Genomic DNA, 15,581 nt, shown 5'->3' with positions numbered 1-15,581 from the left:
TTGACAGATGCAGCTTATAATCATCTAAAATCATAAACAAGCTAGAAATGTCAACATTTAAATACATGTCAGTGATACCTGACTTTTTCTGATTAATATAAAATAGGTGGTTGTTGGCCTATGTCTTACCTTAAACAAATCACAACTTCATTGAGCGCGGGCCTAAGCCATAGGTAGTGACCATGCTTGGCATTCGCTGTACAATGACATGTGGCCTGTGGAATATTACTGAAGGATAAACTACATTTTTCCCCAACAAACCGGAACTGAATATACCTAGCTAGTCACTCTGAGATAAACAAAGGGTGCATAATCTGAGAGATGTCATTGTGGCAATTTTGCATATTTTCCTTGCCCAAGGCATTGATTGGTCTAAATCACATAAGGCTTGATCAAAGAAAATACACTTTAATGAAATATTGAATGCATAATTATTTTACAGTATGTACAGTATAATTCTAATTTAACATATTAATTATCATCCATGGATTGTGCTCTCAACTGATTGTGCTCCCCAAAAAACTTTCAAAACAAGAGTGCATAAAATATACATATGCACAGAAGCTTGGGTGTATGGGGGTGTGGGGGGGTTGTCTTCCTTGATAAACTATACTCAATTCTTGCTTGGAATAAAGCAAAGCATCTGAACTCTTTATAATTAGAATGCACATTGCTTTCATCCGTTAACATGATATTTAACAAATCTGTGAAAGAGCTCACAAGCACTTCACGGAGACACAAACCCTTATGAACCATGGGCTACAAACTGAACTTGACGCAAAAATGATGCTTAAATGATACTTTTTATTTTCATTTTCTGACTTACATTTAGAAGTGCATGATTAATGCATGTTTCCTTTCCGACAATACAATACCCTAAATTTACATTCAACGAAGTACACTTTCCTTGCCTGCACACAATACTTCCTTTTGTAATATTTCTGCTACTTTATCTCTTAAGAGCCCTACAGCCTATATACAGCAAACATTCCCACTGAAATCCCATTCTCTTGTTTTTATTTAAGTATTGGTTACTGGTTATCATGTAAATGATAATCAGAAACATGATATAGCTTTATAGTTATGTTTTGCAATTTGAACAACCCAACAGAGGAACGATGATTGTTTATTGTACACGTGTTACATAGGCACGTCTCACAATTGATTCAAGCCGAGCCTACAATAGGTCTATCTGCGTCACACACAGAACAATTAAAGCTTACCATGACAAATTTTTCAACGCTGTATAGCCTTTTTTTACTATGACGTATAATAACTTCAACGTGGCATACATTTTCATAAACAACCACAGTAAATACAGTAAATAATATGTAACCTCACTATACCAATTATTTCATTACAAAAGGTCCATATTCAGGCATTTATTATGAGGGCAATACCATAATATGCTGACATTCAAATCGAAGATATGTTGTTATTACACTGCTTTGGTGAGAAAGTATCCACGCCACTATGACATGTATACCACCCATTTACAATACTTTTCTGAAATGTAGAGCCGGACGTAAAAGTTCTGGAGCTCTGAGCAAAATTATGGCCTGCTTGGCTGCATGGGTACTGAGGCTCGGGCCTGTAACTACTCCGTTGTATCAACAATGGATCCAGGAGAGGCTGTGACCTGTGTGTGGAGTAGTCCAAACTGTTGTCGAATGTGTGATGGAAACGTGACCTCAGAGATGACTCCTCACGAATCTCTGGGGATAAGGAATCTTGAGATGAGGTGAGGGGCAGCATGCGAGTCACGGTGTTGGAAGTGGATGGGACTGTTTGAGCTTGCTCCGCTATTTCAGGTGACCTGGCTTCTGAAAGGCGCTCCCTGTCCTCTGAGCGCCCATCAATGCTTTTGGCCATGTAGGACTTGCAGTGTAACTTCATGTGCTTTCGAAGGGAGCTTGGGTGGGTGTAACACTTCTCACACCCTCTGACCTTGCACATGTAGGGTTTATCACTGGAGTGAACGTGAGAATGCTTCTTTCGGTCACTGCTGTTTGCAAACCTCCGATTGCAGCCCTCGAACTCACATTTAAAAGGTTTTTCACCTAAACATGCAAAGAGAGAAATGACCGCTTGTTACCATGTACCATGTTCTGCATGTGGTGAAAGACTGGTTAAACCCCAATCAGATTATATGTTTATTCCGACATATTTGTCTGACCTGTTCATGTAAAAATGAAAGGTCTCAATGTGACATGGGTTCTGTATTCTAACCAAGTATTTAACAGCACACAGAGAATTCCAAAAAGGCAGTAATAGGCTCACTGGTTACATCAAGGCTAATGAATAACATATCAACATATTGTAATGAGTGAAGCTGTGTAAAAATAAAGGTAATCCTAGGCAACATCACTATGAAATCTGATTTACCTCAAGAGTATTCACAGGCTAAAGAAAGGAGGGCCATTATGTGCAAGATTGCCAAGCTGAAGGGAGATGAATGCGATATTTATCAGCATGTGTTACACAATGTTATAACAACTCTGTCCTATTCAGACTTTCATAAGGTGAGGAAGTATAATATAATATGAATCCTAAACCTACTGTCATTGAACATTTGAATATTGGCCTCAGCTAGTCAAAGCATGATTATCATCTCAGAATACAAAAGCATATAATCTGAATTTAACCAAAATGTCTGACGAATGACAGTTTGTAATTGATGTGCAGCTCAATTGAAGACAAATCTATTCCAACAAGTCATGGTAAAACTAATGTTAACAAATCAATTCCACAGTATAGGCAACAAAGATATATATGTGTGTGTGTGTGTGTGTGTGTGTGTGTGTGTGTGTGTGTGTGTGTGTGTGTGTGTGTGTGTGTGTGTGTGTGTGTGTGTGTGTGTGTGTGTGTTATCAATATATCTTATGATGCAGACTTCTTATTGATAAAAATATACTAAGACAAAAATTCAATTATTCAATGCTCAACTACATTCGTTTTACTTGGTATTTGCAATGGCAAAAAATATTGCCTTTTTTAAGTATTTGTAAAGCACATACGTTTTGCTTAAGCATTTAAATCCAGTTGATCTCTGCGAAAAAGCTGACTTCGACTACAAAGGCACTGTGTTGTTTATACCTCATAACCTACTTGGCGCTTGAGCTCTTTACTAGCCTTGTGCCTGCGCGAGCGCAGAAGAGAATCGTCCCAACTGAGACTGCAACTGAGCGAATCGTAAAAGCTACGTCACAACTCTCTGGTGTCCCAGCATTTATTTATATATTTCGCTGAATGAGTGGGAGCGGCACCCAAACAACTGGGCCTGTATCAGCCTTACTACAGGGTCTCTGTCGAACTATTTTTCACTCCCTCACGTCTCTCATTCTTGATGAGTGCAATTACGGCGGCAAAACAGCCATTCTTTCATATAAAGAATGGCTAGTTGCATACAGTATGCACACAATAAAACACCATATTTTATGAATAATAAAAAACTGTATACAAATACTATTATATGAAATAAAAATATCTGAAATAAAATAACATTCAATAATAGCAATTTAAAGATAGGCTACTCTATAAGTGATTTCCCGTAAACATGAACTGTTACCGTAACAATCAAAAGTTGTGAAATCTGTATTTCAGTGTCAAGAACATTAAATAATATATTTTACTAGTCATTTTTCCTCAAATACAATTCTGTAAAAATATCAACTCCTAGTTTTTTGGTACATAAGGTAACTTAGCCTACTGTGCTCGCACAGAATTAAAAGTTACGACATACGACATTAAAATATTATTATCGATTACCTATCAACGATTGTCGAAACCTAGGTGGATATTATACATATGTGTACCCTTGTAATCTTACAATTATTGTTGTTTGTACTAGGCTATTCGTTATAATATTATTACAATATACAATACAATTTAACAATTTGTTATGTTATTATTATTAAAGTCACTGTTGTTACTAACCTGTGTGTGTCCTCTTGTGGATCTTGAGATTCTCTGACCTTGCAAAAACTTTTTCACAGCCGTGGAAAGGGCACGGAAAGGGCTTTTCCCCTGTGTGTACTCTGACGTGGTTTACCAGCTTGTATTTGGCTTTGAAAGGCTTTCTTTCCCTCGGACAATTCTCCCAGTGACACACGTATTCAGAGTGTTCTGGTCCTCCGACATGCTCCACTGTCACATGGGTGACAAGTTCATACATGGTCCCGAAAGTTCTGGCGCAGAGCTGCTTCCCGACCCCCTCTTGGCCGTCACTCCACTTACACACCAGCTCGTGCTTGAGGCTTTGCTTAGAGCATCTGAGGAAAGCGTCACCCCCTCCACGTTGAATTGCCATGTTCAGCGGTTTATACAGACCGAGAAACTGGGTGACAAGTTGTTGGCTGTTTCCCCTTGGGCCACTTATACTTTGACCGTAATGATGCGTCCGAGAGAGGATATCCCCAGGTAGACCCAACATCACTTGGCTTCCGAGGTCTCGGGTTGCGTCGGTGGAGCCATGGGCCTGCTCGTGATAAGCGGTGAAAAAAGCGTGGCTTCTGGTATCTCTATAGCTCGGGAGGTCACGATACCTCCCAATCCCGCCATGTTGGTTCGTTCTTGATGCCAGTTGATCAGTGACGGGTGGCATGCCGGCTCCAGAAAGATTGGCTCCAATGATAATGCCCCTAGGGCTGTGTTCTAACCGGTGGCTGGGGTATCCAGAGTCTGAAAAATGGGGAACCGAATGGTCAACATATGCACTGGACCTCGTCTCGGGGTAGTCTCGCAAATTGTGCGAGGGGCAGAGTTTTAAGGAACTGCCAGTGGGGTGCCCCATGTGCTCCCCTGCCAAAGGTGGCAGCCCCACGCTGGGATCAGTATTGCTCTCCCCGGGGTTGACGCAAGAAAGAGGGCAGCCACTAAACCTCGACAGGCTTGTCATGTTTTGTTGTGAGTTTGGCTGTGAGTTTGCAAAATCAACCAAATTAGTGCTCAAGATTTACCTAGAAATCTTGTTTCCATTTTCCCTGCTGTATATCATCTGCATGTGAAATTCTTGGCCGTGAACTTCGCAGGAGCAGGAACCAGACTCAAGTTCGTTGAAGTTGGTGTGAGTCCCATGCCGTTCACTTTGCCCTCTTGATTTGTGGCAATAACCGTGGTAGTAAAAATGCTTCGAAACAGGCCATGGAGCAATATAAAAGCACAGCAGGCAAACCTGCTTTTAAAAAAGGGCGCTTTGGGATTGGTTGGAATGTGCTATGATTGACAGGCCATGGGTTTGTTTTAAAAGGGACACGCAGGCGTTCACTGCACGACTCCGTTTTCAAATATCGCAGAGAAAATGCTTTGAAATGTGCCGCGTATACACTGCCAAATATTGGTGCCTCTTTAACTTCAGGCGCCATATTACAACGCCTTAAAGTTCGACATTATTTATATTGCTTATACTGTCTGATAGAACATAACTGTCAAGCTATCGATGCAATCTGATATAGACCAAAAACAACCCAAACATATGACAATGACAACTTACGTATAATTGTTGAACCAAGTTGTTGATACGGAATCGAGACATAAGAGTCCCTATACATTTGCAAATGAAATAAATAAAGCCCCAGGTGTTCTTCATTTGGCTACATTCTTAAATATTGCCATGCCATTTGAAATAGCAAAGCATGTACAAACGTTTTCGGTATTAAATATGGTTGGTCTGCCCTGCTAAAACGTAAATCTTATGACTAAAAGGCTGTAAACAAGTGTTACGCAGCATCGACTCATGCAAGGATTGTGGTTCTCAAGGTACAGGATTCCTTTCTAATTCGTGTTACTTACATACGGTTAAATATGCTCACACTACCAATAATTAAATTAAAGGAGCTCCAACAAATATGCAACAAGTAGGCTATTTTCATAGCCTACGTATTGATCCACACGTTGGCTACGACCCCTTGGTCTGAAAATGACACCAAGGGGTTAATTTGTGGTGAGGATATACAGTTTTTTGTGACTGTCCCATTGAAATTCACAGACTATAATAGTTGGCATGTTCTGTACTGTTTGTGGATATTACAGCTGCATTTAGACACCTTTTCTGGATGACAACAGACATCTAAATTAATGCCACAGCCATTAACGTACCAAGGTAACAACAAAATAACAGCAAGGATGTAATTGTTTCCAGCGTAGCTTTCAATTTATTTATGGAAGAGCGACCTGGTTCAGTCAACATGTGATTTGATAGTCTATGCATGTATTAAAGTAGGCTGTGCAATTATAACACAATAAACTGAATAGTCCTGGGTCAAAACGTTTTTGAACGTTGAACCATTAATTAAGTAAGGCCATATTTGTGTATAAATGCAAAGAAATATTTTTCAAGATAGACTACAGCTTTGTCCAAAGTGACACTATAGTCTTACTACATGATAACTACAGCACCTGTTGTCCATTCGGTTGTGAAAAATACAGCTTGCAGCAAATGAGAGCTGAAATATGCTGTTGAAAAGTGCGTTGTCAAGAGTGGGTCCAACATTTCCAAAAAATAACTAAATAACTCACAATATTCTACTTCAATAACTGTATTAGGTAGCCACACATGGCCAGTAATAAAATAACACATTTTATACATTTGTGTTTTCATTCTTGTGTTAGACATTTAGAAATAATGGCAATTATCTATCATTCTAAATTGGACATAATTTTTCCTCCAACTCTTGGTTAGTTGTTCTTATGTCAATGTCCCAGTCCTATAGGCTGAAGGAAGCACACAGGGGCCCTTACTGGGGCATCAAGCCTAGGCCTATACTGCGGGTTGTAGGATTCAAAGGATTTACGTAATCTTCATCTTAACAGTAACATAGGACAATAATTCTGAGAAATAGGCTATTCATACTTTTTTATATGTATTTATCTGAAAACAGTCTTTATGAATGGGGCAGTCCTTCCTACCAAACCGTATCCCTACTTCACCTTTCCAGTCAGTTCAGTAGTAGGCTAATGGTTGAGGGGTGGCAACCTGATAACAATATCATGATTATGACTTAATGCCACAAATACAGCCAACAACGTTGATATGAGACTAGTCAAATGTTTGAGCATTTTACATTAACTTAAGCACCTTGTGAATACACATCTCATTACAACACATTATGCAACATAGCCAAATGTCTACTCATATGGAGGTATGGGTATACTTCAAATCATTAGAATAGTATCATTAATTTCAGCATAGAGATCGTTCAATCTGCAATTTTGAAGGAAATGGCACAAGGCTGCTAAAATTGATGAAAGTTAGTAATTTGCCTCTTATCTGTTAAAGAGTGAGCTCATAGAAATCCTCAACCTTCACACTCAAAGACATCATTACAAAGATTTGTGTCAGGTGCTGAGGACCACTGGCTTGTTATGATAAAACAATATTGAGGAACAGTCTAGCAGGTAAAAACTGCATGGTAATATTTTGAGTAATACCTCATATTTCAAACATACCATCAATCAAACATAAATGTGACCAAATACAAGTATATAGACAGTATCTGTGGTTTCATGGTACAGAATAAAAAGTAGAATGAATCAGACCAGACAATCTTTCAATCACATAAAAAATGTGACACTTCAACACGGTCATTTAATAGACTTAATCCAAGAAGGTCAAAGCATTGTGACCTCTAACAACATTAGAGCGAAGTACTGCAATTGTTTGATTCAATATTAAAACAGTATTGTGACAGGATGTGAATGTGGTCTGTAATACATTGATAGGGTATCAATCTAACTTAAACTTGATCTATTTGCCTCCTCAACAATGTGCGATTATAGAAATTCGGGTTAAAATGGCACCCGTCGCCATGTTAGAAAGACGCCTCAGTACAGTTTTATGTACAATTGCACAACCGTGTACATCAACCTTCACTTGATAAAAATCTAGTGGTGCAAGATTGCCTGTAGACATAACATTGCCCAAGCACACCATTCATATTCCATGATATTGTGGCACTTTAAAGTATTCATAAGCTGGCAGCTTTATGGATCCATTTGAAGGGGGGACATACCGTACCTACTGGTGCCGCATTCATTCTGTATGTATGTGTGAATGAGCGTGTGTATGTGTCTGTCTGTGAATAATATGATAATGAAGGAGACCACATGTTACAGTATTACCATGACTTTATGAAATTTAGATGAATTAGCAGGTTTGGGGTGAGGCCATTTGCAGACAGATGCTCCAATAAACCACAGCAAGGAGTCAATTAACTTGTTGAGCCATATCACAGCAATTCTTATGAACAACTCACAGGCAGTAGAAGCCCATCCAGGAGAACTCACCTCTAGACCTCAACTGAGCATATACAGAAATATAGCTACTTTTTGTCTTTTAATGTGGTGTGTGTGTGGGAGGGAGGGGGGGGGGTGGCTTGCTCAACATGAGGAATGGTAAGCCCAATGAGCACTAAAAGTATGTTTTTGAGATAGTTTACCACCAATGAAGGACTAATAAACTATGTTGGTCCTTCCTAAATCACCAACTAATAAGATGAAACAAGTATTGCATCTCTTTCGGCACAGTTACACTGCACTCATGCAGGTTGGAATTTAACCATGACATAGCCTTTAGTCTGCAAATACAGGACACATGTATCATTGTGGCTATCTACAAGAGGGCTTGTGTTGCTTTCATTCCATTGTCCTCGTACTGATATAGTCAGTAGACGATGAGGCTAAATAAGACCATGAGTCTTTGATGGCTGTGTAAAAAGTAACCTCAAGCAATGTACAAAAGCAGTGCTATGGATGGACTTTTAATATCCTGGTATACCAATCTTTTACTGATCATTCACTCTAGGAAGTGGTTAACATGAGTGAATGGTTTAAGAAATGTGATGGTAGGTTCAGTCTCTCTGTCACTGTAATTTCAAAACAATCGCAATGTCAATGCATCCAAGAGGCTGAGAATCATTCATGGTTTTGAAGGCCACTCAATTGATGAAGGCCAGTTAGGAAAATCATATCCATCATGTCCATATCAAACCAGAACAAAGTTACTTTCGAAGCTCTCTCTTTCTTTTTTTCCAATACAGACATGCATCTTTTAGAAAATGTTGCAATTTAGAAACGTCCAAAATCCTAGCAGAAATATATATTCCTTTCAAAAACACCTAACTTTCCTAATTTAAAAAACCCTACTTGTCTATGACTGAAAAGTATCGCTCCCATTTTATTTGTATTATTATATTTTATATTAAATCTTTTGCTGGACCAACGCATTTACAGTTTGCACAATATATATGTTTTGCAATGTAATTCACTGCAACGCGTAGTTGTTATCCAACTATTGTTTATTGCGTTTCAATGAAGGTTCTTCAATGAAGGCTCGTGCACATGCGGCACCTACGTCTGCTTAAATATGCAATTGATGGTCAGATTTAGCTTATCCTTCCAGTAGGCTATTTTGCCTATAGCCTACATTGTCAAACAAATGTGAACTATCAAATACAGCTTGTAGTGTCCGGGAAGACACCATTGCTGATTGTAGGAAATCAAATTTAAACAGTCGTGAGCTTTTTAAGGTTTACGCATGTAGCCTATAGTCAAGAATGTCTATGATTCAAAGCGCATGCCCGATAGACGTTTAGGCTAAACCCGCTGAAGCATGATGCACGAAAATTTATCTTAAATTTATCTTTTTTCTAATTGAACAAATGTGGTCAAATTGAACATGAGAATCCAGAATTCAATATTTTAACGAATAGGTGTGGTTTGCTAATTTTAAAATGTTTTGAAACTTTGTAATTCTAGATTTTTTTTTTTACCATAGCCCTACATTATAACAATAAAAATAACCCGCAACATCTATGGCATGAAATATATGGAAAATATATAAATCTATGTTATGTATGATAAGACGAATGTTAAAGGTCAAAAATGTTTGACGCTGCAAATAGGCTAATCAGAGAATCAGCATCAGCATATCACAAATAATGCTGTTGGCTATTCTAAAAAGGTATCGTCATATTTCGGGTTTACAGACAGAAATCTAGGCTATATCTATTTTAAATTTCTATTCAAAACTATTTATCTGCCCAAATAAGTGAGAAATGACATTGGTTGACCTGAACGTTACAACTGGAAGGCTGGTCTTCCAACCTGCGATAGGTAATCAGGCCCAATTTGGTAGATTAGTTAAGTCATTAATTTAAGTTACAGCTTTAGACTTGCATGCTTCAGTTGTCCAGGCATATGAAATCCGTTATACATATTCTCCTTATTTTCAAATTTATTCAACTCAGTAACTGCTATTGAAAAAAAACTGGTCTGTCGTGTTTTACTACAGCTTATGTTTTTGTCTCTTCTCTGTGCAACAGTTGCTTTCGATTATTTGACGGAGACAGTAACCTATAACAACTCGTGAGTCCATTTCAGGGCCAAAGGTCGAAGCCTCTCGATTGCCATGTTGTCCGCAACCCACAAGTTCAGGAAAGGTGGTAACTAGATGAATAATGTGTTTCGTTGTAGAGACAACGGTGCACGTGCTTCTAATCGTTAATCATTTTATAGTAACACTCTCACTGTGAACATACCATATACAATAACCTTGCCGACTCCAACAAGCCAATAAAATATCGAGGAGGGAAAGTTAAGAAAACTGAACTGCCTGTCACATGCGAAAGTTCACGAAGGTCGCCATAAATCTCATTCTCGAACACTGAAAGGCAAACTCACAGTTAACTCATGTTCTCTCCCTCTGAGTGTTGGATGTGTGTGTGCGTGTGCTTGTGTGTGTGCGACAAAGAGAAAGGGGGGTGAAGGGCAGTAGAGAGAAGGGGAAGATGGGGGTGGATGCAAGTGCGCGTGAGTGTGTAATAGAGAGAGTGAGTGAAGGAGGGAGGGTATGAGAGTGTTTGTAACGTGTGTAAAAGAGAGAAGGCAAAAGAGTAAGCTACAGAGGGTTTGAGCGCGTGAAGCTGGTGAAAAAAGAGGGCGAAGGAATCGTTTTGCCGTTTACCTTTTGCAGAGTTGGTTGAGAGTCTTAATGCAGTCTTAATACGTGAGAAAAACGGTGTAACTTACCCAAAAAGTTATAGCTACCGCTTGAAATAAATAAGTTACATGTTTATTTTGTAGTTATTTTGTCATTACGAAGTAGGCTATTGGTTATCATAACAAAAGGTTAGCCTACTAAGAATCCGTTTAAATATGTAAAGGATGAACACGTGCACAGCTTAAACTTTTATCTCAAACTGTCTTTCAAGAGGCAGCGAAAATGATTATTAAGCTACATAATAAATCAAACTCACCTTGCATTTTAAAACACTTTTCTCGACGCAAATGTTGTGGGAGTGATTGCGGGGTGGATGAGGGCGAAAGCAGAATGAAGACTGATTTGAAGACTTCTCTTTTTTCAGATGCTTAAAATAAAGAATGTGAGCTCCTTCCTGGGACAGATTGAGGGGAAAGGGATGTGAAAGGCTTGGAGTTATAAAGCGCCGCTTGAAGCACTCAACGCGTCTCTGAACTTGATCAGATTTTATGTATCCTGCAGCGAGTCAGCGACAACCCTGTGAAACTCGCTCAATGGCACGGATTTTTGGCTAGGCAAAAAATCTCAGGATATTACAATTACTGCCATCGTTCTTTCTGTCTTTTATTCCCCCGTCTTACACCCTATAGAGCTTTGCAAAAAAAAAAATAGCCCACCCCACCCCCCCACCCCCATCGAGCGGCTCAAGAAAGCCACATTTCGGAACTCTGCCAAGTACATTCATGTTCTCATAATAAGAGCCAAAATGCTCAGATAAAAAGAGATAGATAGATATAGAGATAGAGAGATACATACATACATAGATACATTGATCTAAACATTTGTAGGTTAAAGACATATTACAAGATTAGCCTGGATCGTGACAGAACTATAGTGTTAGTAGTGAATAAATGGGTTTATTCGTTAGGCCTATATGAAGTTGGGCACTGAACTCAAACCGCCTGTCCACTTTCACAAAGTAGCCTATGTTGCATTAGAACAAATATGTATTAACATTATTGGCCTCTGGTAATATATTTGAAAATGAAGAAATTATGTTTATTTAACTTTCTAAATAGTTTGTGAGATCAACATGCGAAATTAAATAAGACCCATATTTTGCGAGTGTCCCGTTACTTTACCTGCAAAAATAATGCCTGAACCAACCAATCAAATTAAACCGTTAAGACGAACTGCCATTTTCAATACCAAACTGTGCCAATCAACAGAAATCTAGCCAATTAACTCCCTTCGTTGGCGTCACGTGCTAAAGGGGCAGCTGAGCTCTCATTGGCCATCGTAGCACTGCCTCCCGAGTTCATTTATGTGCAGGGAGTGAGTGATTGACTTTATCAGTCCAAGGACATCATTCTACTGGAAAGGGGGGGAAGTTTGATCCTCTTTCTCACGGATTGCAGTTACGGGAGTTGTCTCCCCACTCTACAACCGAAGGATTGTTTTTTCCCCGATTTGTTTCATTTAGTTTTTTTTATTTTGAAATTTACTGTTTCAGCACACCGCAATCGTGTTCCCGTTATTCGCACCTAGCGTAAGCTCCACTAACCTGGGCTTTCAGTTTAATTTTCTTTTCTTTCATTGTCTACGTTTGATTTAGCCCAATGACTATGCTTCTTGATAGCGGTCCGCAGTTCCCTTCGCTAGGAGTAGGGGGATTCGGAACACCACGACACCATGAAATAGGAAACAGAGACCCAAGTCTGGGACTGAATCCCTTCGCTGATTCCTCTCACTCCGCAGCTTTCAAAATCAGCCCGGTGGCTCACGATATCGCCTCCAGCCAGACTTCAGCTTTTACCCCGCAAGCTACTGGGTATGCAGCTGCCCTGGGACACCATCACAGCGGACAGGTGGGTTCGTACGGCGGGGGAGCGTTCAATACGACCCGGGACTTTCTCTTCCGGAACCGTGGCATGGGAGAGTCCGCTGCTTCGAGTGCCCAGCATGGGATCTTTGCCGCGTCTGCGGGGAGCTTGCACGGACCTCCTGGAATCTCTGATAACCCTGGACATTTGCTATTTCCAGGGCTTCACGACCAGACGGTAAGCCATACTTCACCAAGTGGACATGTAGTCAACAGTCAAATGCATCTTGGTTTACGCGGGGACATTTTTGGAAGACCTGACCCGTATCGCCCGGTCGCAAGCCCTCGGACGGATCCTTATGGCGCTGCTCAGCTCCACAACTACAACCATCCAATCAATATGAATATGGGGATGAATGTGCCGACACACCATGGTCCAGGGGCCTTCTTTAGATATATGAGGCAACCAATTAAGCAAGAAATGTCATGTAAATGGATAGATGAAAATCAGATGAACCGACCCAAAAAGACTTGCGACAGGACTTTCAGTACAATGCACGAGATGGTGACGCACGTCTCAATGGAACACGTTGGCGGCCCCGAGCAAAGTAACCACATATGCTTTTGGGAGGATTGCCCGAGAGAAGGGAAATCTTTTAAGGCCAAGTACAAACTCGTGAATCATATTCGTGTACACACTGGAGAGAAACCCTTCCCCTGCCCATTTCCTGGATGTGGAAAAATATTCGCCAGGTCGGAAAATTTGAAAATTCACAAAAGAACACACACAGGTAGGCCTAAGCACTCATTCAACAAACGAATGTCATTTGTTAGCCTAATCATAACATGTTGTTTTATTTGAACAAGACGATTCATGGGTGTTCTAATAATTAATTACAGGCTAGGTAGTTTGTTTGAGCAGCGTAGGCCTGGGACGCAAAGGCCCAAGTAGGTTATGTTTTGTTATTCTTGGTTTCAATTAGAAAATATGTTGAATTAAAGATGGGGTTGTCCAGTGTTAGGAATTTATTGTGGCATGCTGAAGGCCTAAAACATTTACTACGTGTTGTTAAAATTGCGTTAACTTGATCTATAACTCAAAACAAAACTCTTAGTGTCGCGCTGTGCATGTGTGGATGTCTGTGTGTGTGTGTGTGTGTGTGTGTGTGTGTGTTGAGGTTGAGTGGGGCACATATTGCCCAAACGCTAAAGTGTGAGCAAATTAGCCTAGACGGAGCAGTCTTGGTGCGGGTGTTTTTGTGTGACTGAACACTTGGCCAGTTTGTCACTTTCCTTGTTTACCTCCCAAACCTTGGGCTAGCCTAAGCCTAGCCTATTAGCCTCAACCCAACTGTGTTAATGAACATAACCAGTTAAATTAGATTACAGTGCTTTAGTATTGTACTACTCACACTAGATTCATAATAGTGCACTTCAATGCAATAGCCTATCTTATTTGAATGAAAAACGCTCAGTAGCGCAAGCAATATTTCTGTCATCAAGCTTGTGAGCGTGTGTATGCTTGTTTTCAATTACAGTGGTTAGATTATATCTGCGTTTTATACTAAACTGTGTTTATCCCATGTTACAGGTGAGAAGCCGTTTAAGTGTGAATTCGATGGGTGTGACAGACGCTTTGCAAACAGCAGCGACAGGAAAAAGCACATGCACGTGCACACATCTGACAAGCCATACATCTGCAAAGTGTGCGACAAGTCATACACACACCCCAGCTCTCTCAGGAAACACATGAAGGTAATTAACATCTTCATTACACCTTAGTACACATTAACACAACGCTGTCCCCTAGCTATAGTTGAATAGTACACCTGTTTAGCTTTCAGGAGATGCCTATTCAAAGTCATTTCTTTTCGAGAATTAAAACAGAAAAGTAATGGAGTTCATGTCTTGCATGACCCTATGTAATAGCAAGCAACATATCAAATGTCCAGTTAAAGCTTGTTAACCAAGAATTCGGCCTAAAGCAATCATCATTGGAACCCCTCATTTATTGTAATTGTTCACTCTCATTACTGCAGGTACACGAGTCTCAAGGTTCCGAGTCCTCTCCAGCAGCAAGCTCTGGATACGAGTCGTCCACACCACCAGTGCTGGTGTCAGCGAACACTGAAGACCCGACAAAAACACCACCGTCAGCTGTACAAAACACGTCTGCTCACAGTGATGGACTGCCACCCAACTTTAATGAATGGTACGTTTGAAGTCAGAAGCAGCCTTTCAGTGTGGACCAAGAGGTTTAGGAAACCTTAAAAACTACTCACATTAAGGTATATAAAATGGGATTTGAAGATCATGAGGAAATGAGAGCAATCAAGCGGAAGCAGCCCGCATCTGTTCTCAGGATACGAAATTTGACTTTTATTCCGAGTTCGAAGAAAACAAATAAATCATAAATAATAAAATAATACTTTCTAAGAATAAATAAAATGTTTTTCCTTTTTTAGTTTACAGATTCCAGATGATTATTTTATTTTTCATTTTATGTATTTTCTCAAAATTTATTTAAAAAAGGAAATGAAAATATTTCACGGTGTTTTATATAACGGTGACACATATTGTCGCCTTTCAATTGATTGTTAAAACTTCAGACAGTCTTAAGAAACGTGCCAAAGTCTTTGTCTTGAACTTGAACAAAAAATAAATCATAAATAAATATATACTCGTGAATGTATTTCCTTGTTTGATGGGGTCGAATCTGTTGTCAACGTCCGTTTTCAGGTGGAGAAATGTGGTATTAGGTTACGATTGTTACCGTTGAATATA

General features: G+C 39.7%; 2 protein-coding genes across 2 annotated transcripts; one reads left to right on the top strand and one right to left on the bottom strand.

The window, feature by feature from the left end:
- Positions 1-1,416: 1,416 nt before the first annotated feature.
- On the bottom strand, positions 1,417-4,897 carry zic6 (zic family member 6). Its single transcript, XM_067248281.1, has 2 exons — positions 3,937-4,897; positions 1,417-2,060 (listed from the first exon to the last, which is right to left on the bottom strand). The coding sequence occupies exons 1-2, from the start codon at positions 4,895-4,897 to the stop codon at positions 1,417-1,419; spliced, it is 1,605 nt and encodes a 534-aa protein (XP_067104382.1).
- A 7,697-nt stretch (positions 4,898-12,594) lies between these two features.
- Positions 12,595-15,069, top strand: zic3 (zic family member 3 heterotaxy 1 (odd-paired homolog, Drosophila)). The gene is made up of 3 exons (XM_067247699.1): positions 12,595-13,588; positions 14,389-14,552; positions 14,837-15,069. The coding sequence occupies exons 1-3, from the start codon at positions 12,595-12,597 to the stop codon at positions 15,017-15,019; spliced, it is 1,341 nt and encodes a 446-aa protein (XP_067103800.1). The 3' UTR covers positions 15,020-15,069.
- The last annotated feature ends 512 nt before the right edge of the window (positions 15,070-15,581 follow it).

The sequence above is a fragment of the Osmerus mordax genome, chromosome 12 (assembly GCF_038355195.1).
Source record: "Osmerus mordax isolate fOsmMor3 chromosome 12, fOsmMor3.pri, whole genome shotgun sequence".
NCBI classification, from domain to species: Eukaryota; Metazoa; Chordata; class Actinopteri; order Osmeriformes; family Osmeridae; genus Osmerus; species Osmerus mordax.
This window is presented reverse-complemented; position numbering and strand designations above follow the sequence as displayed.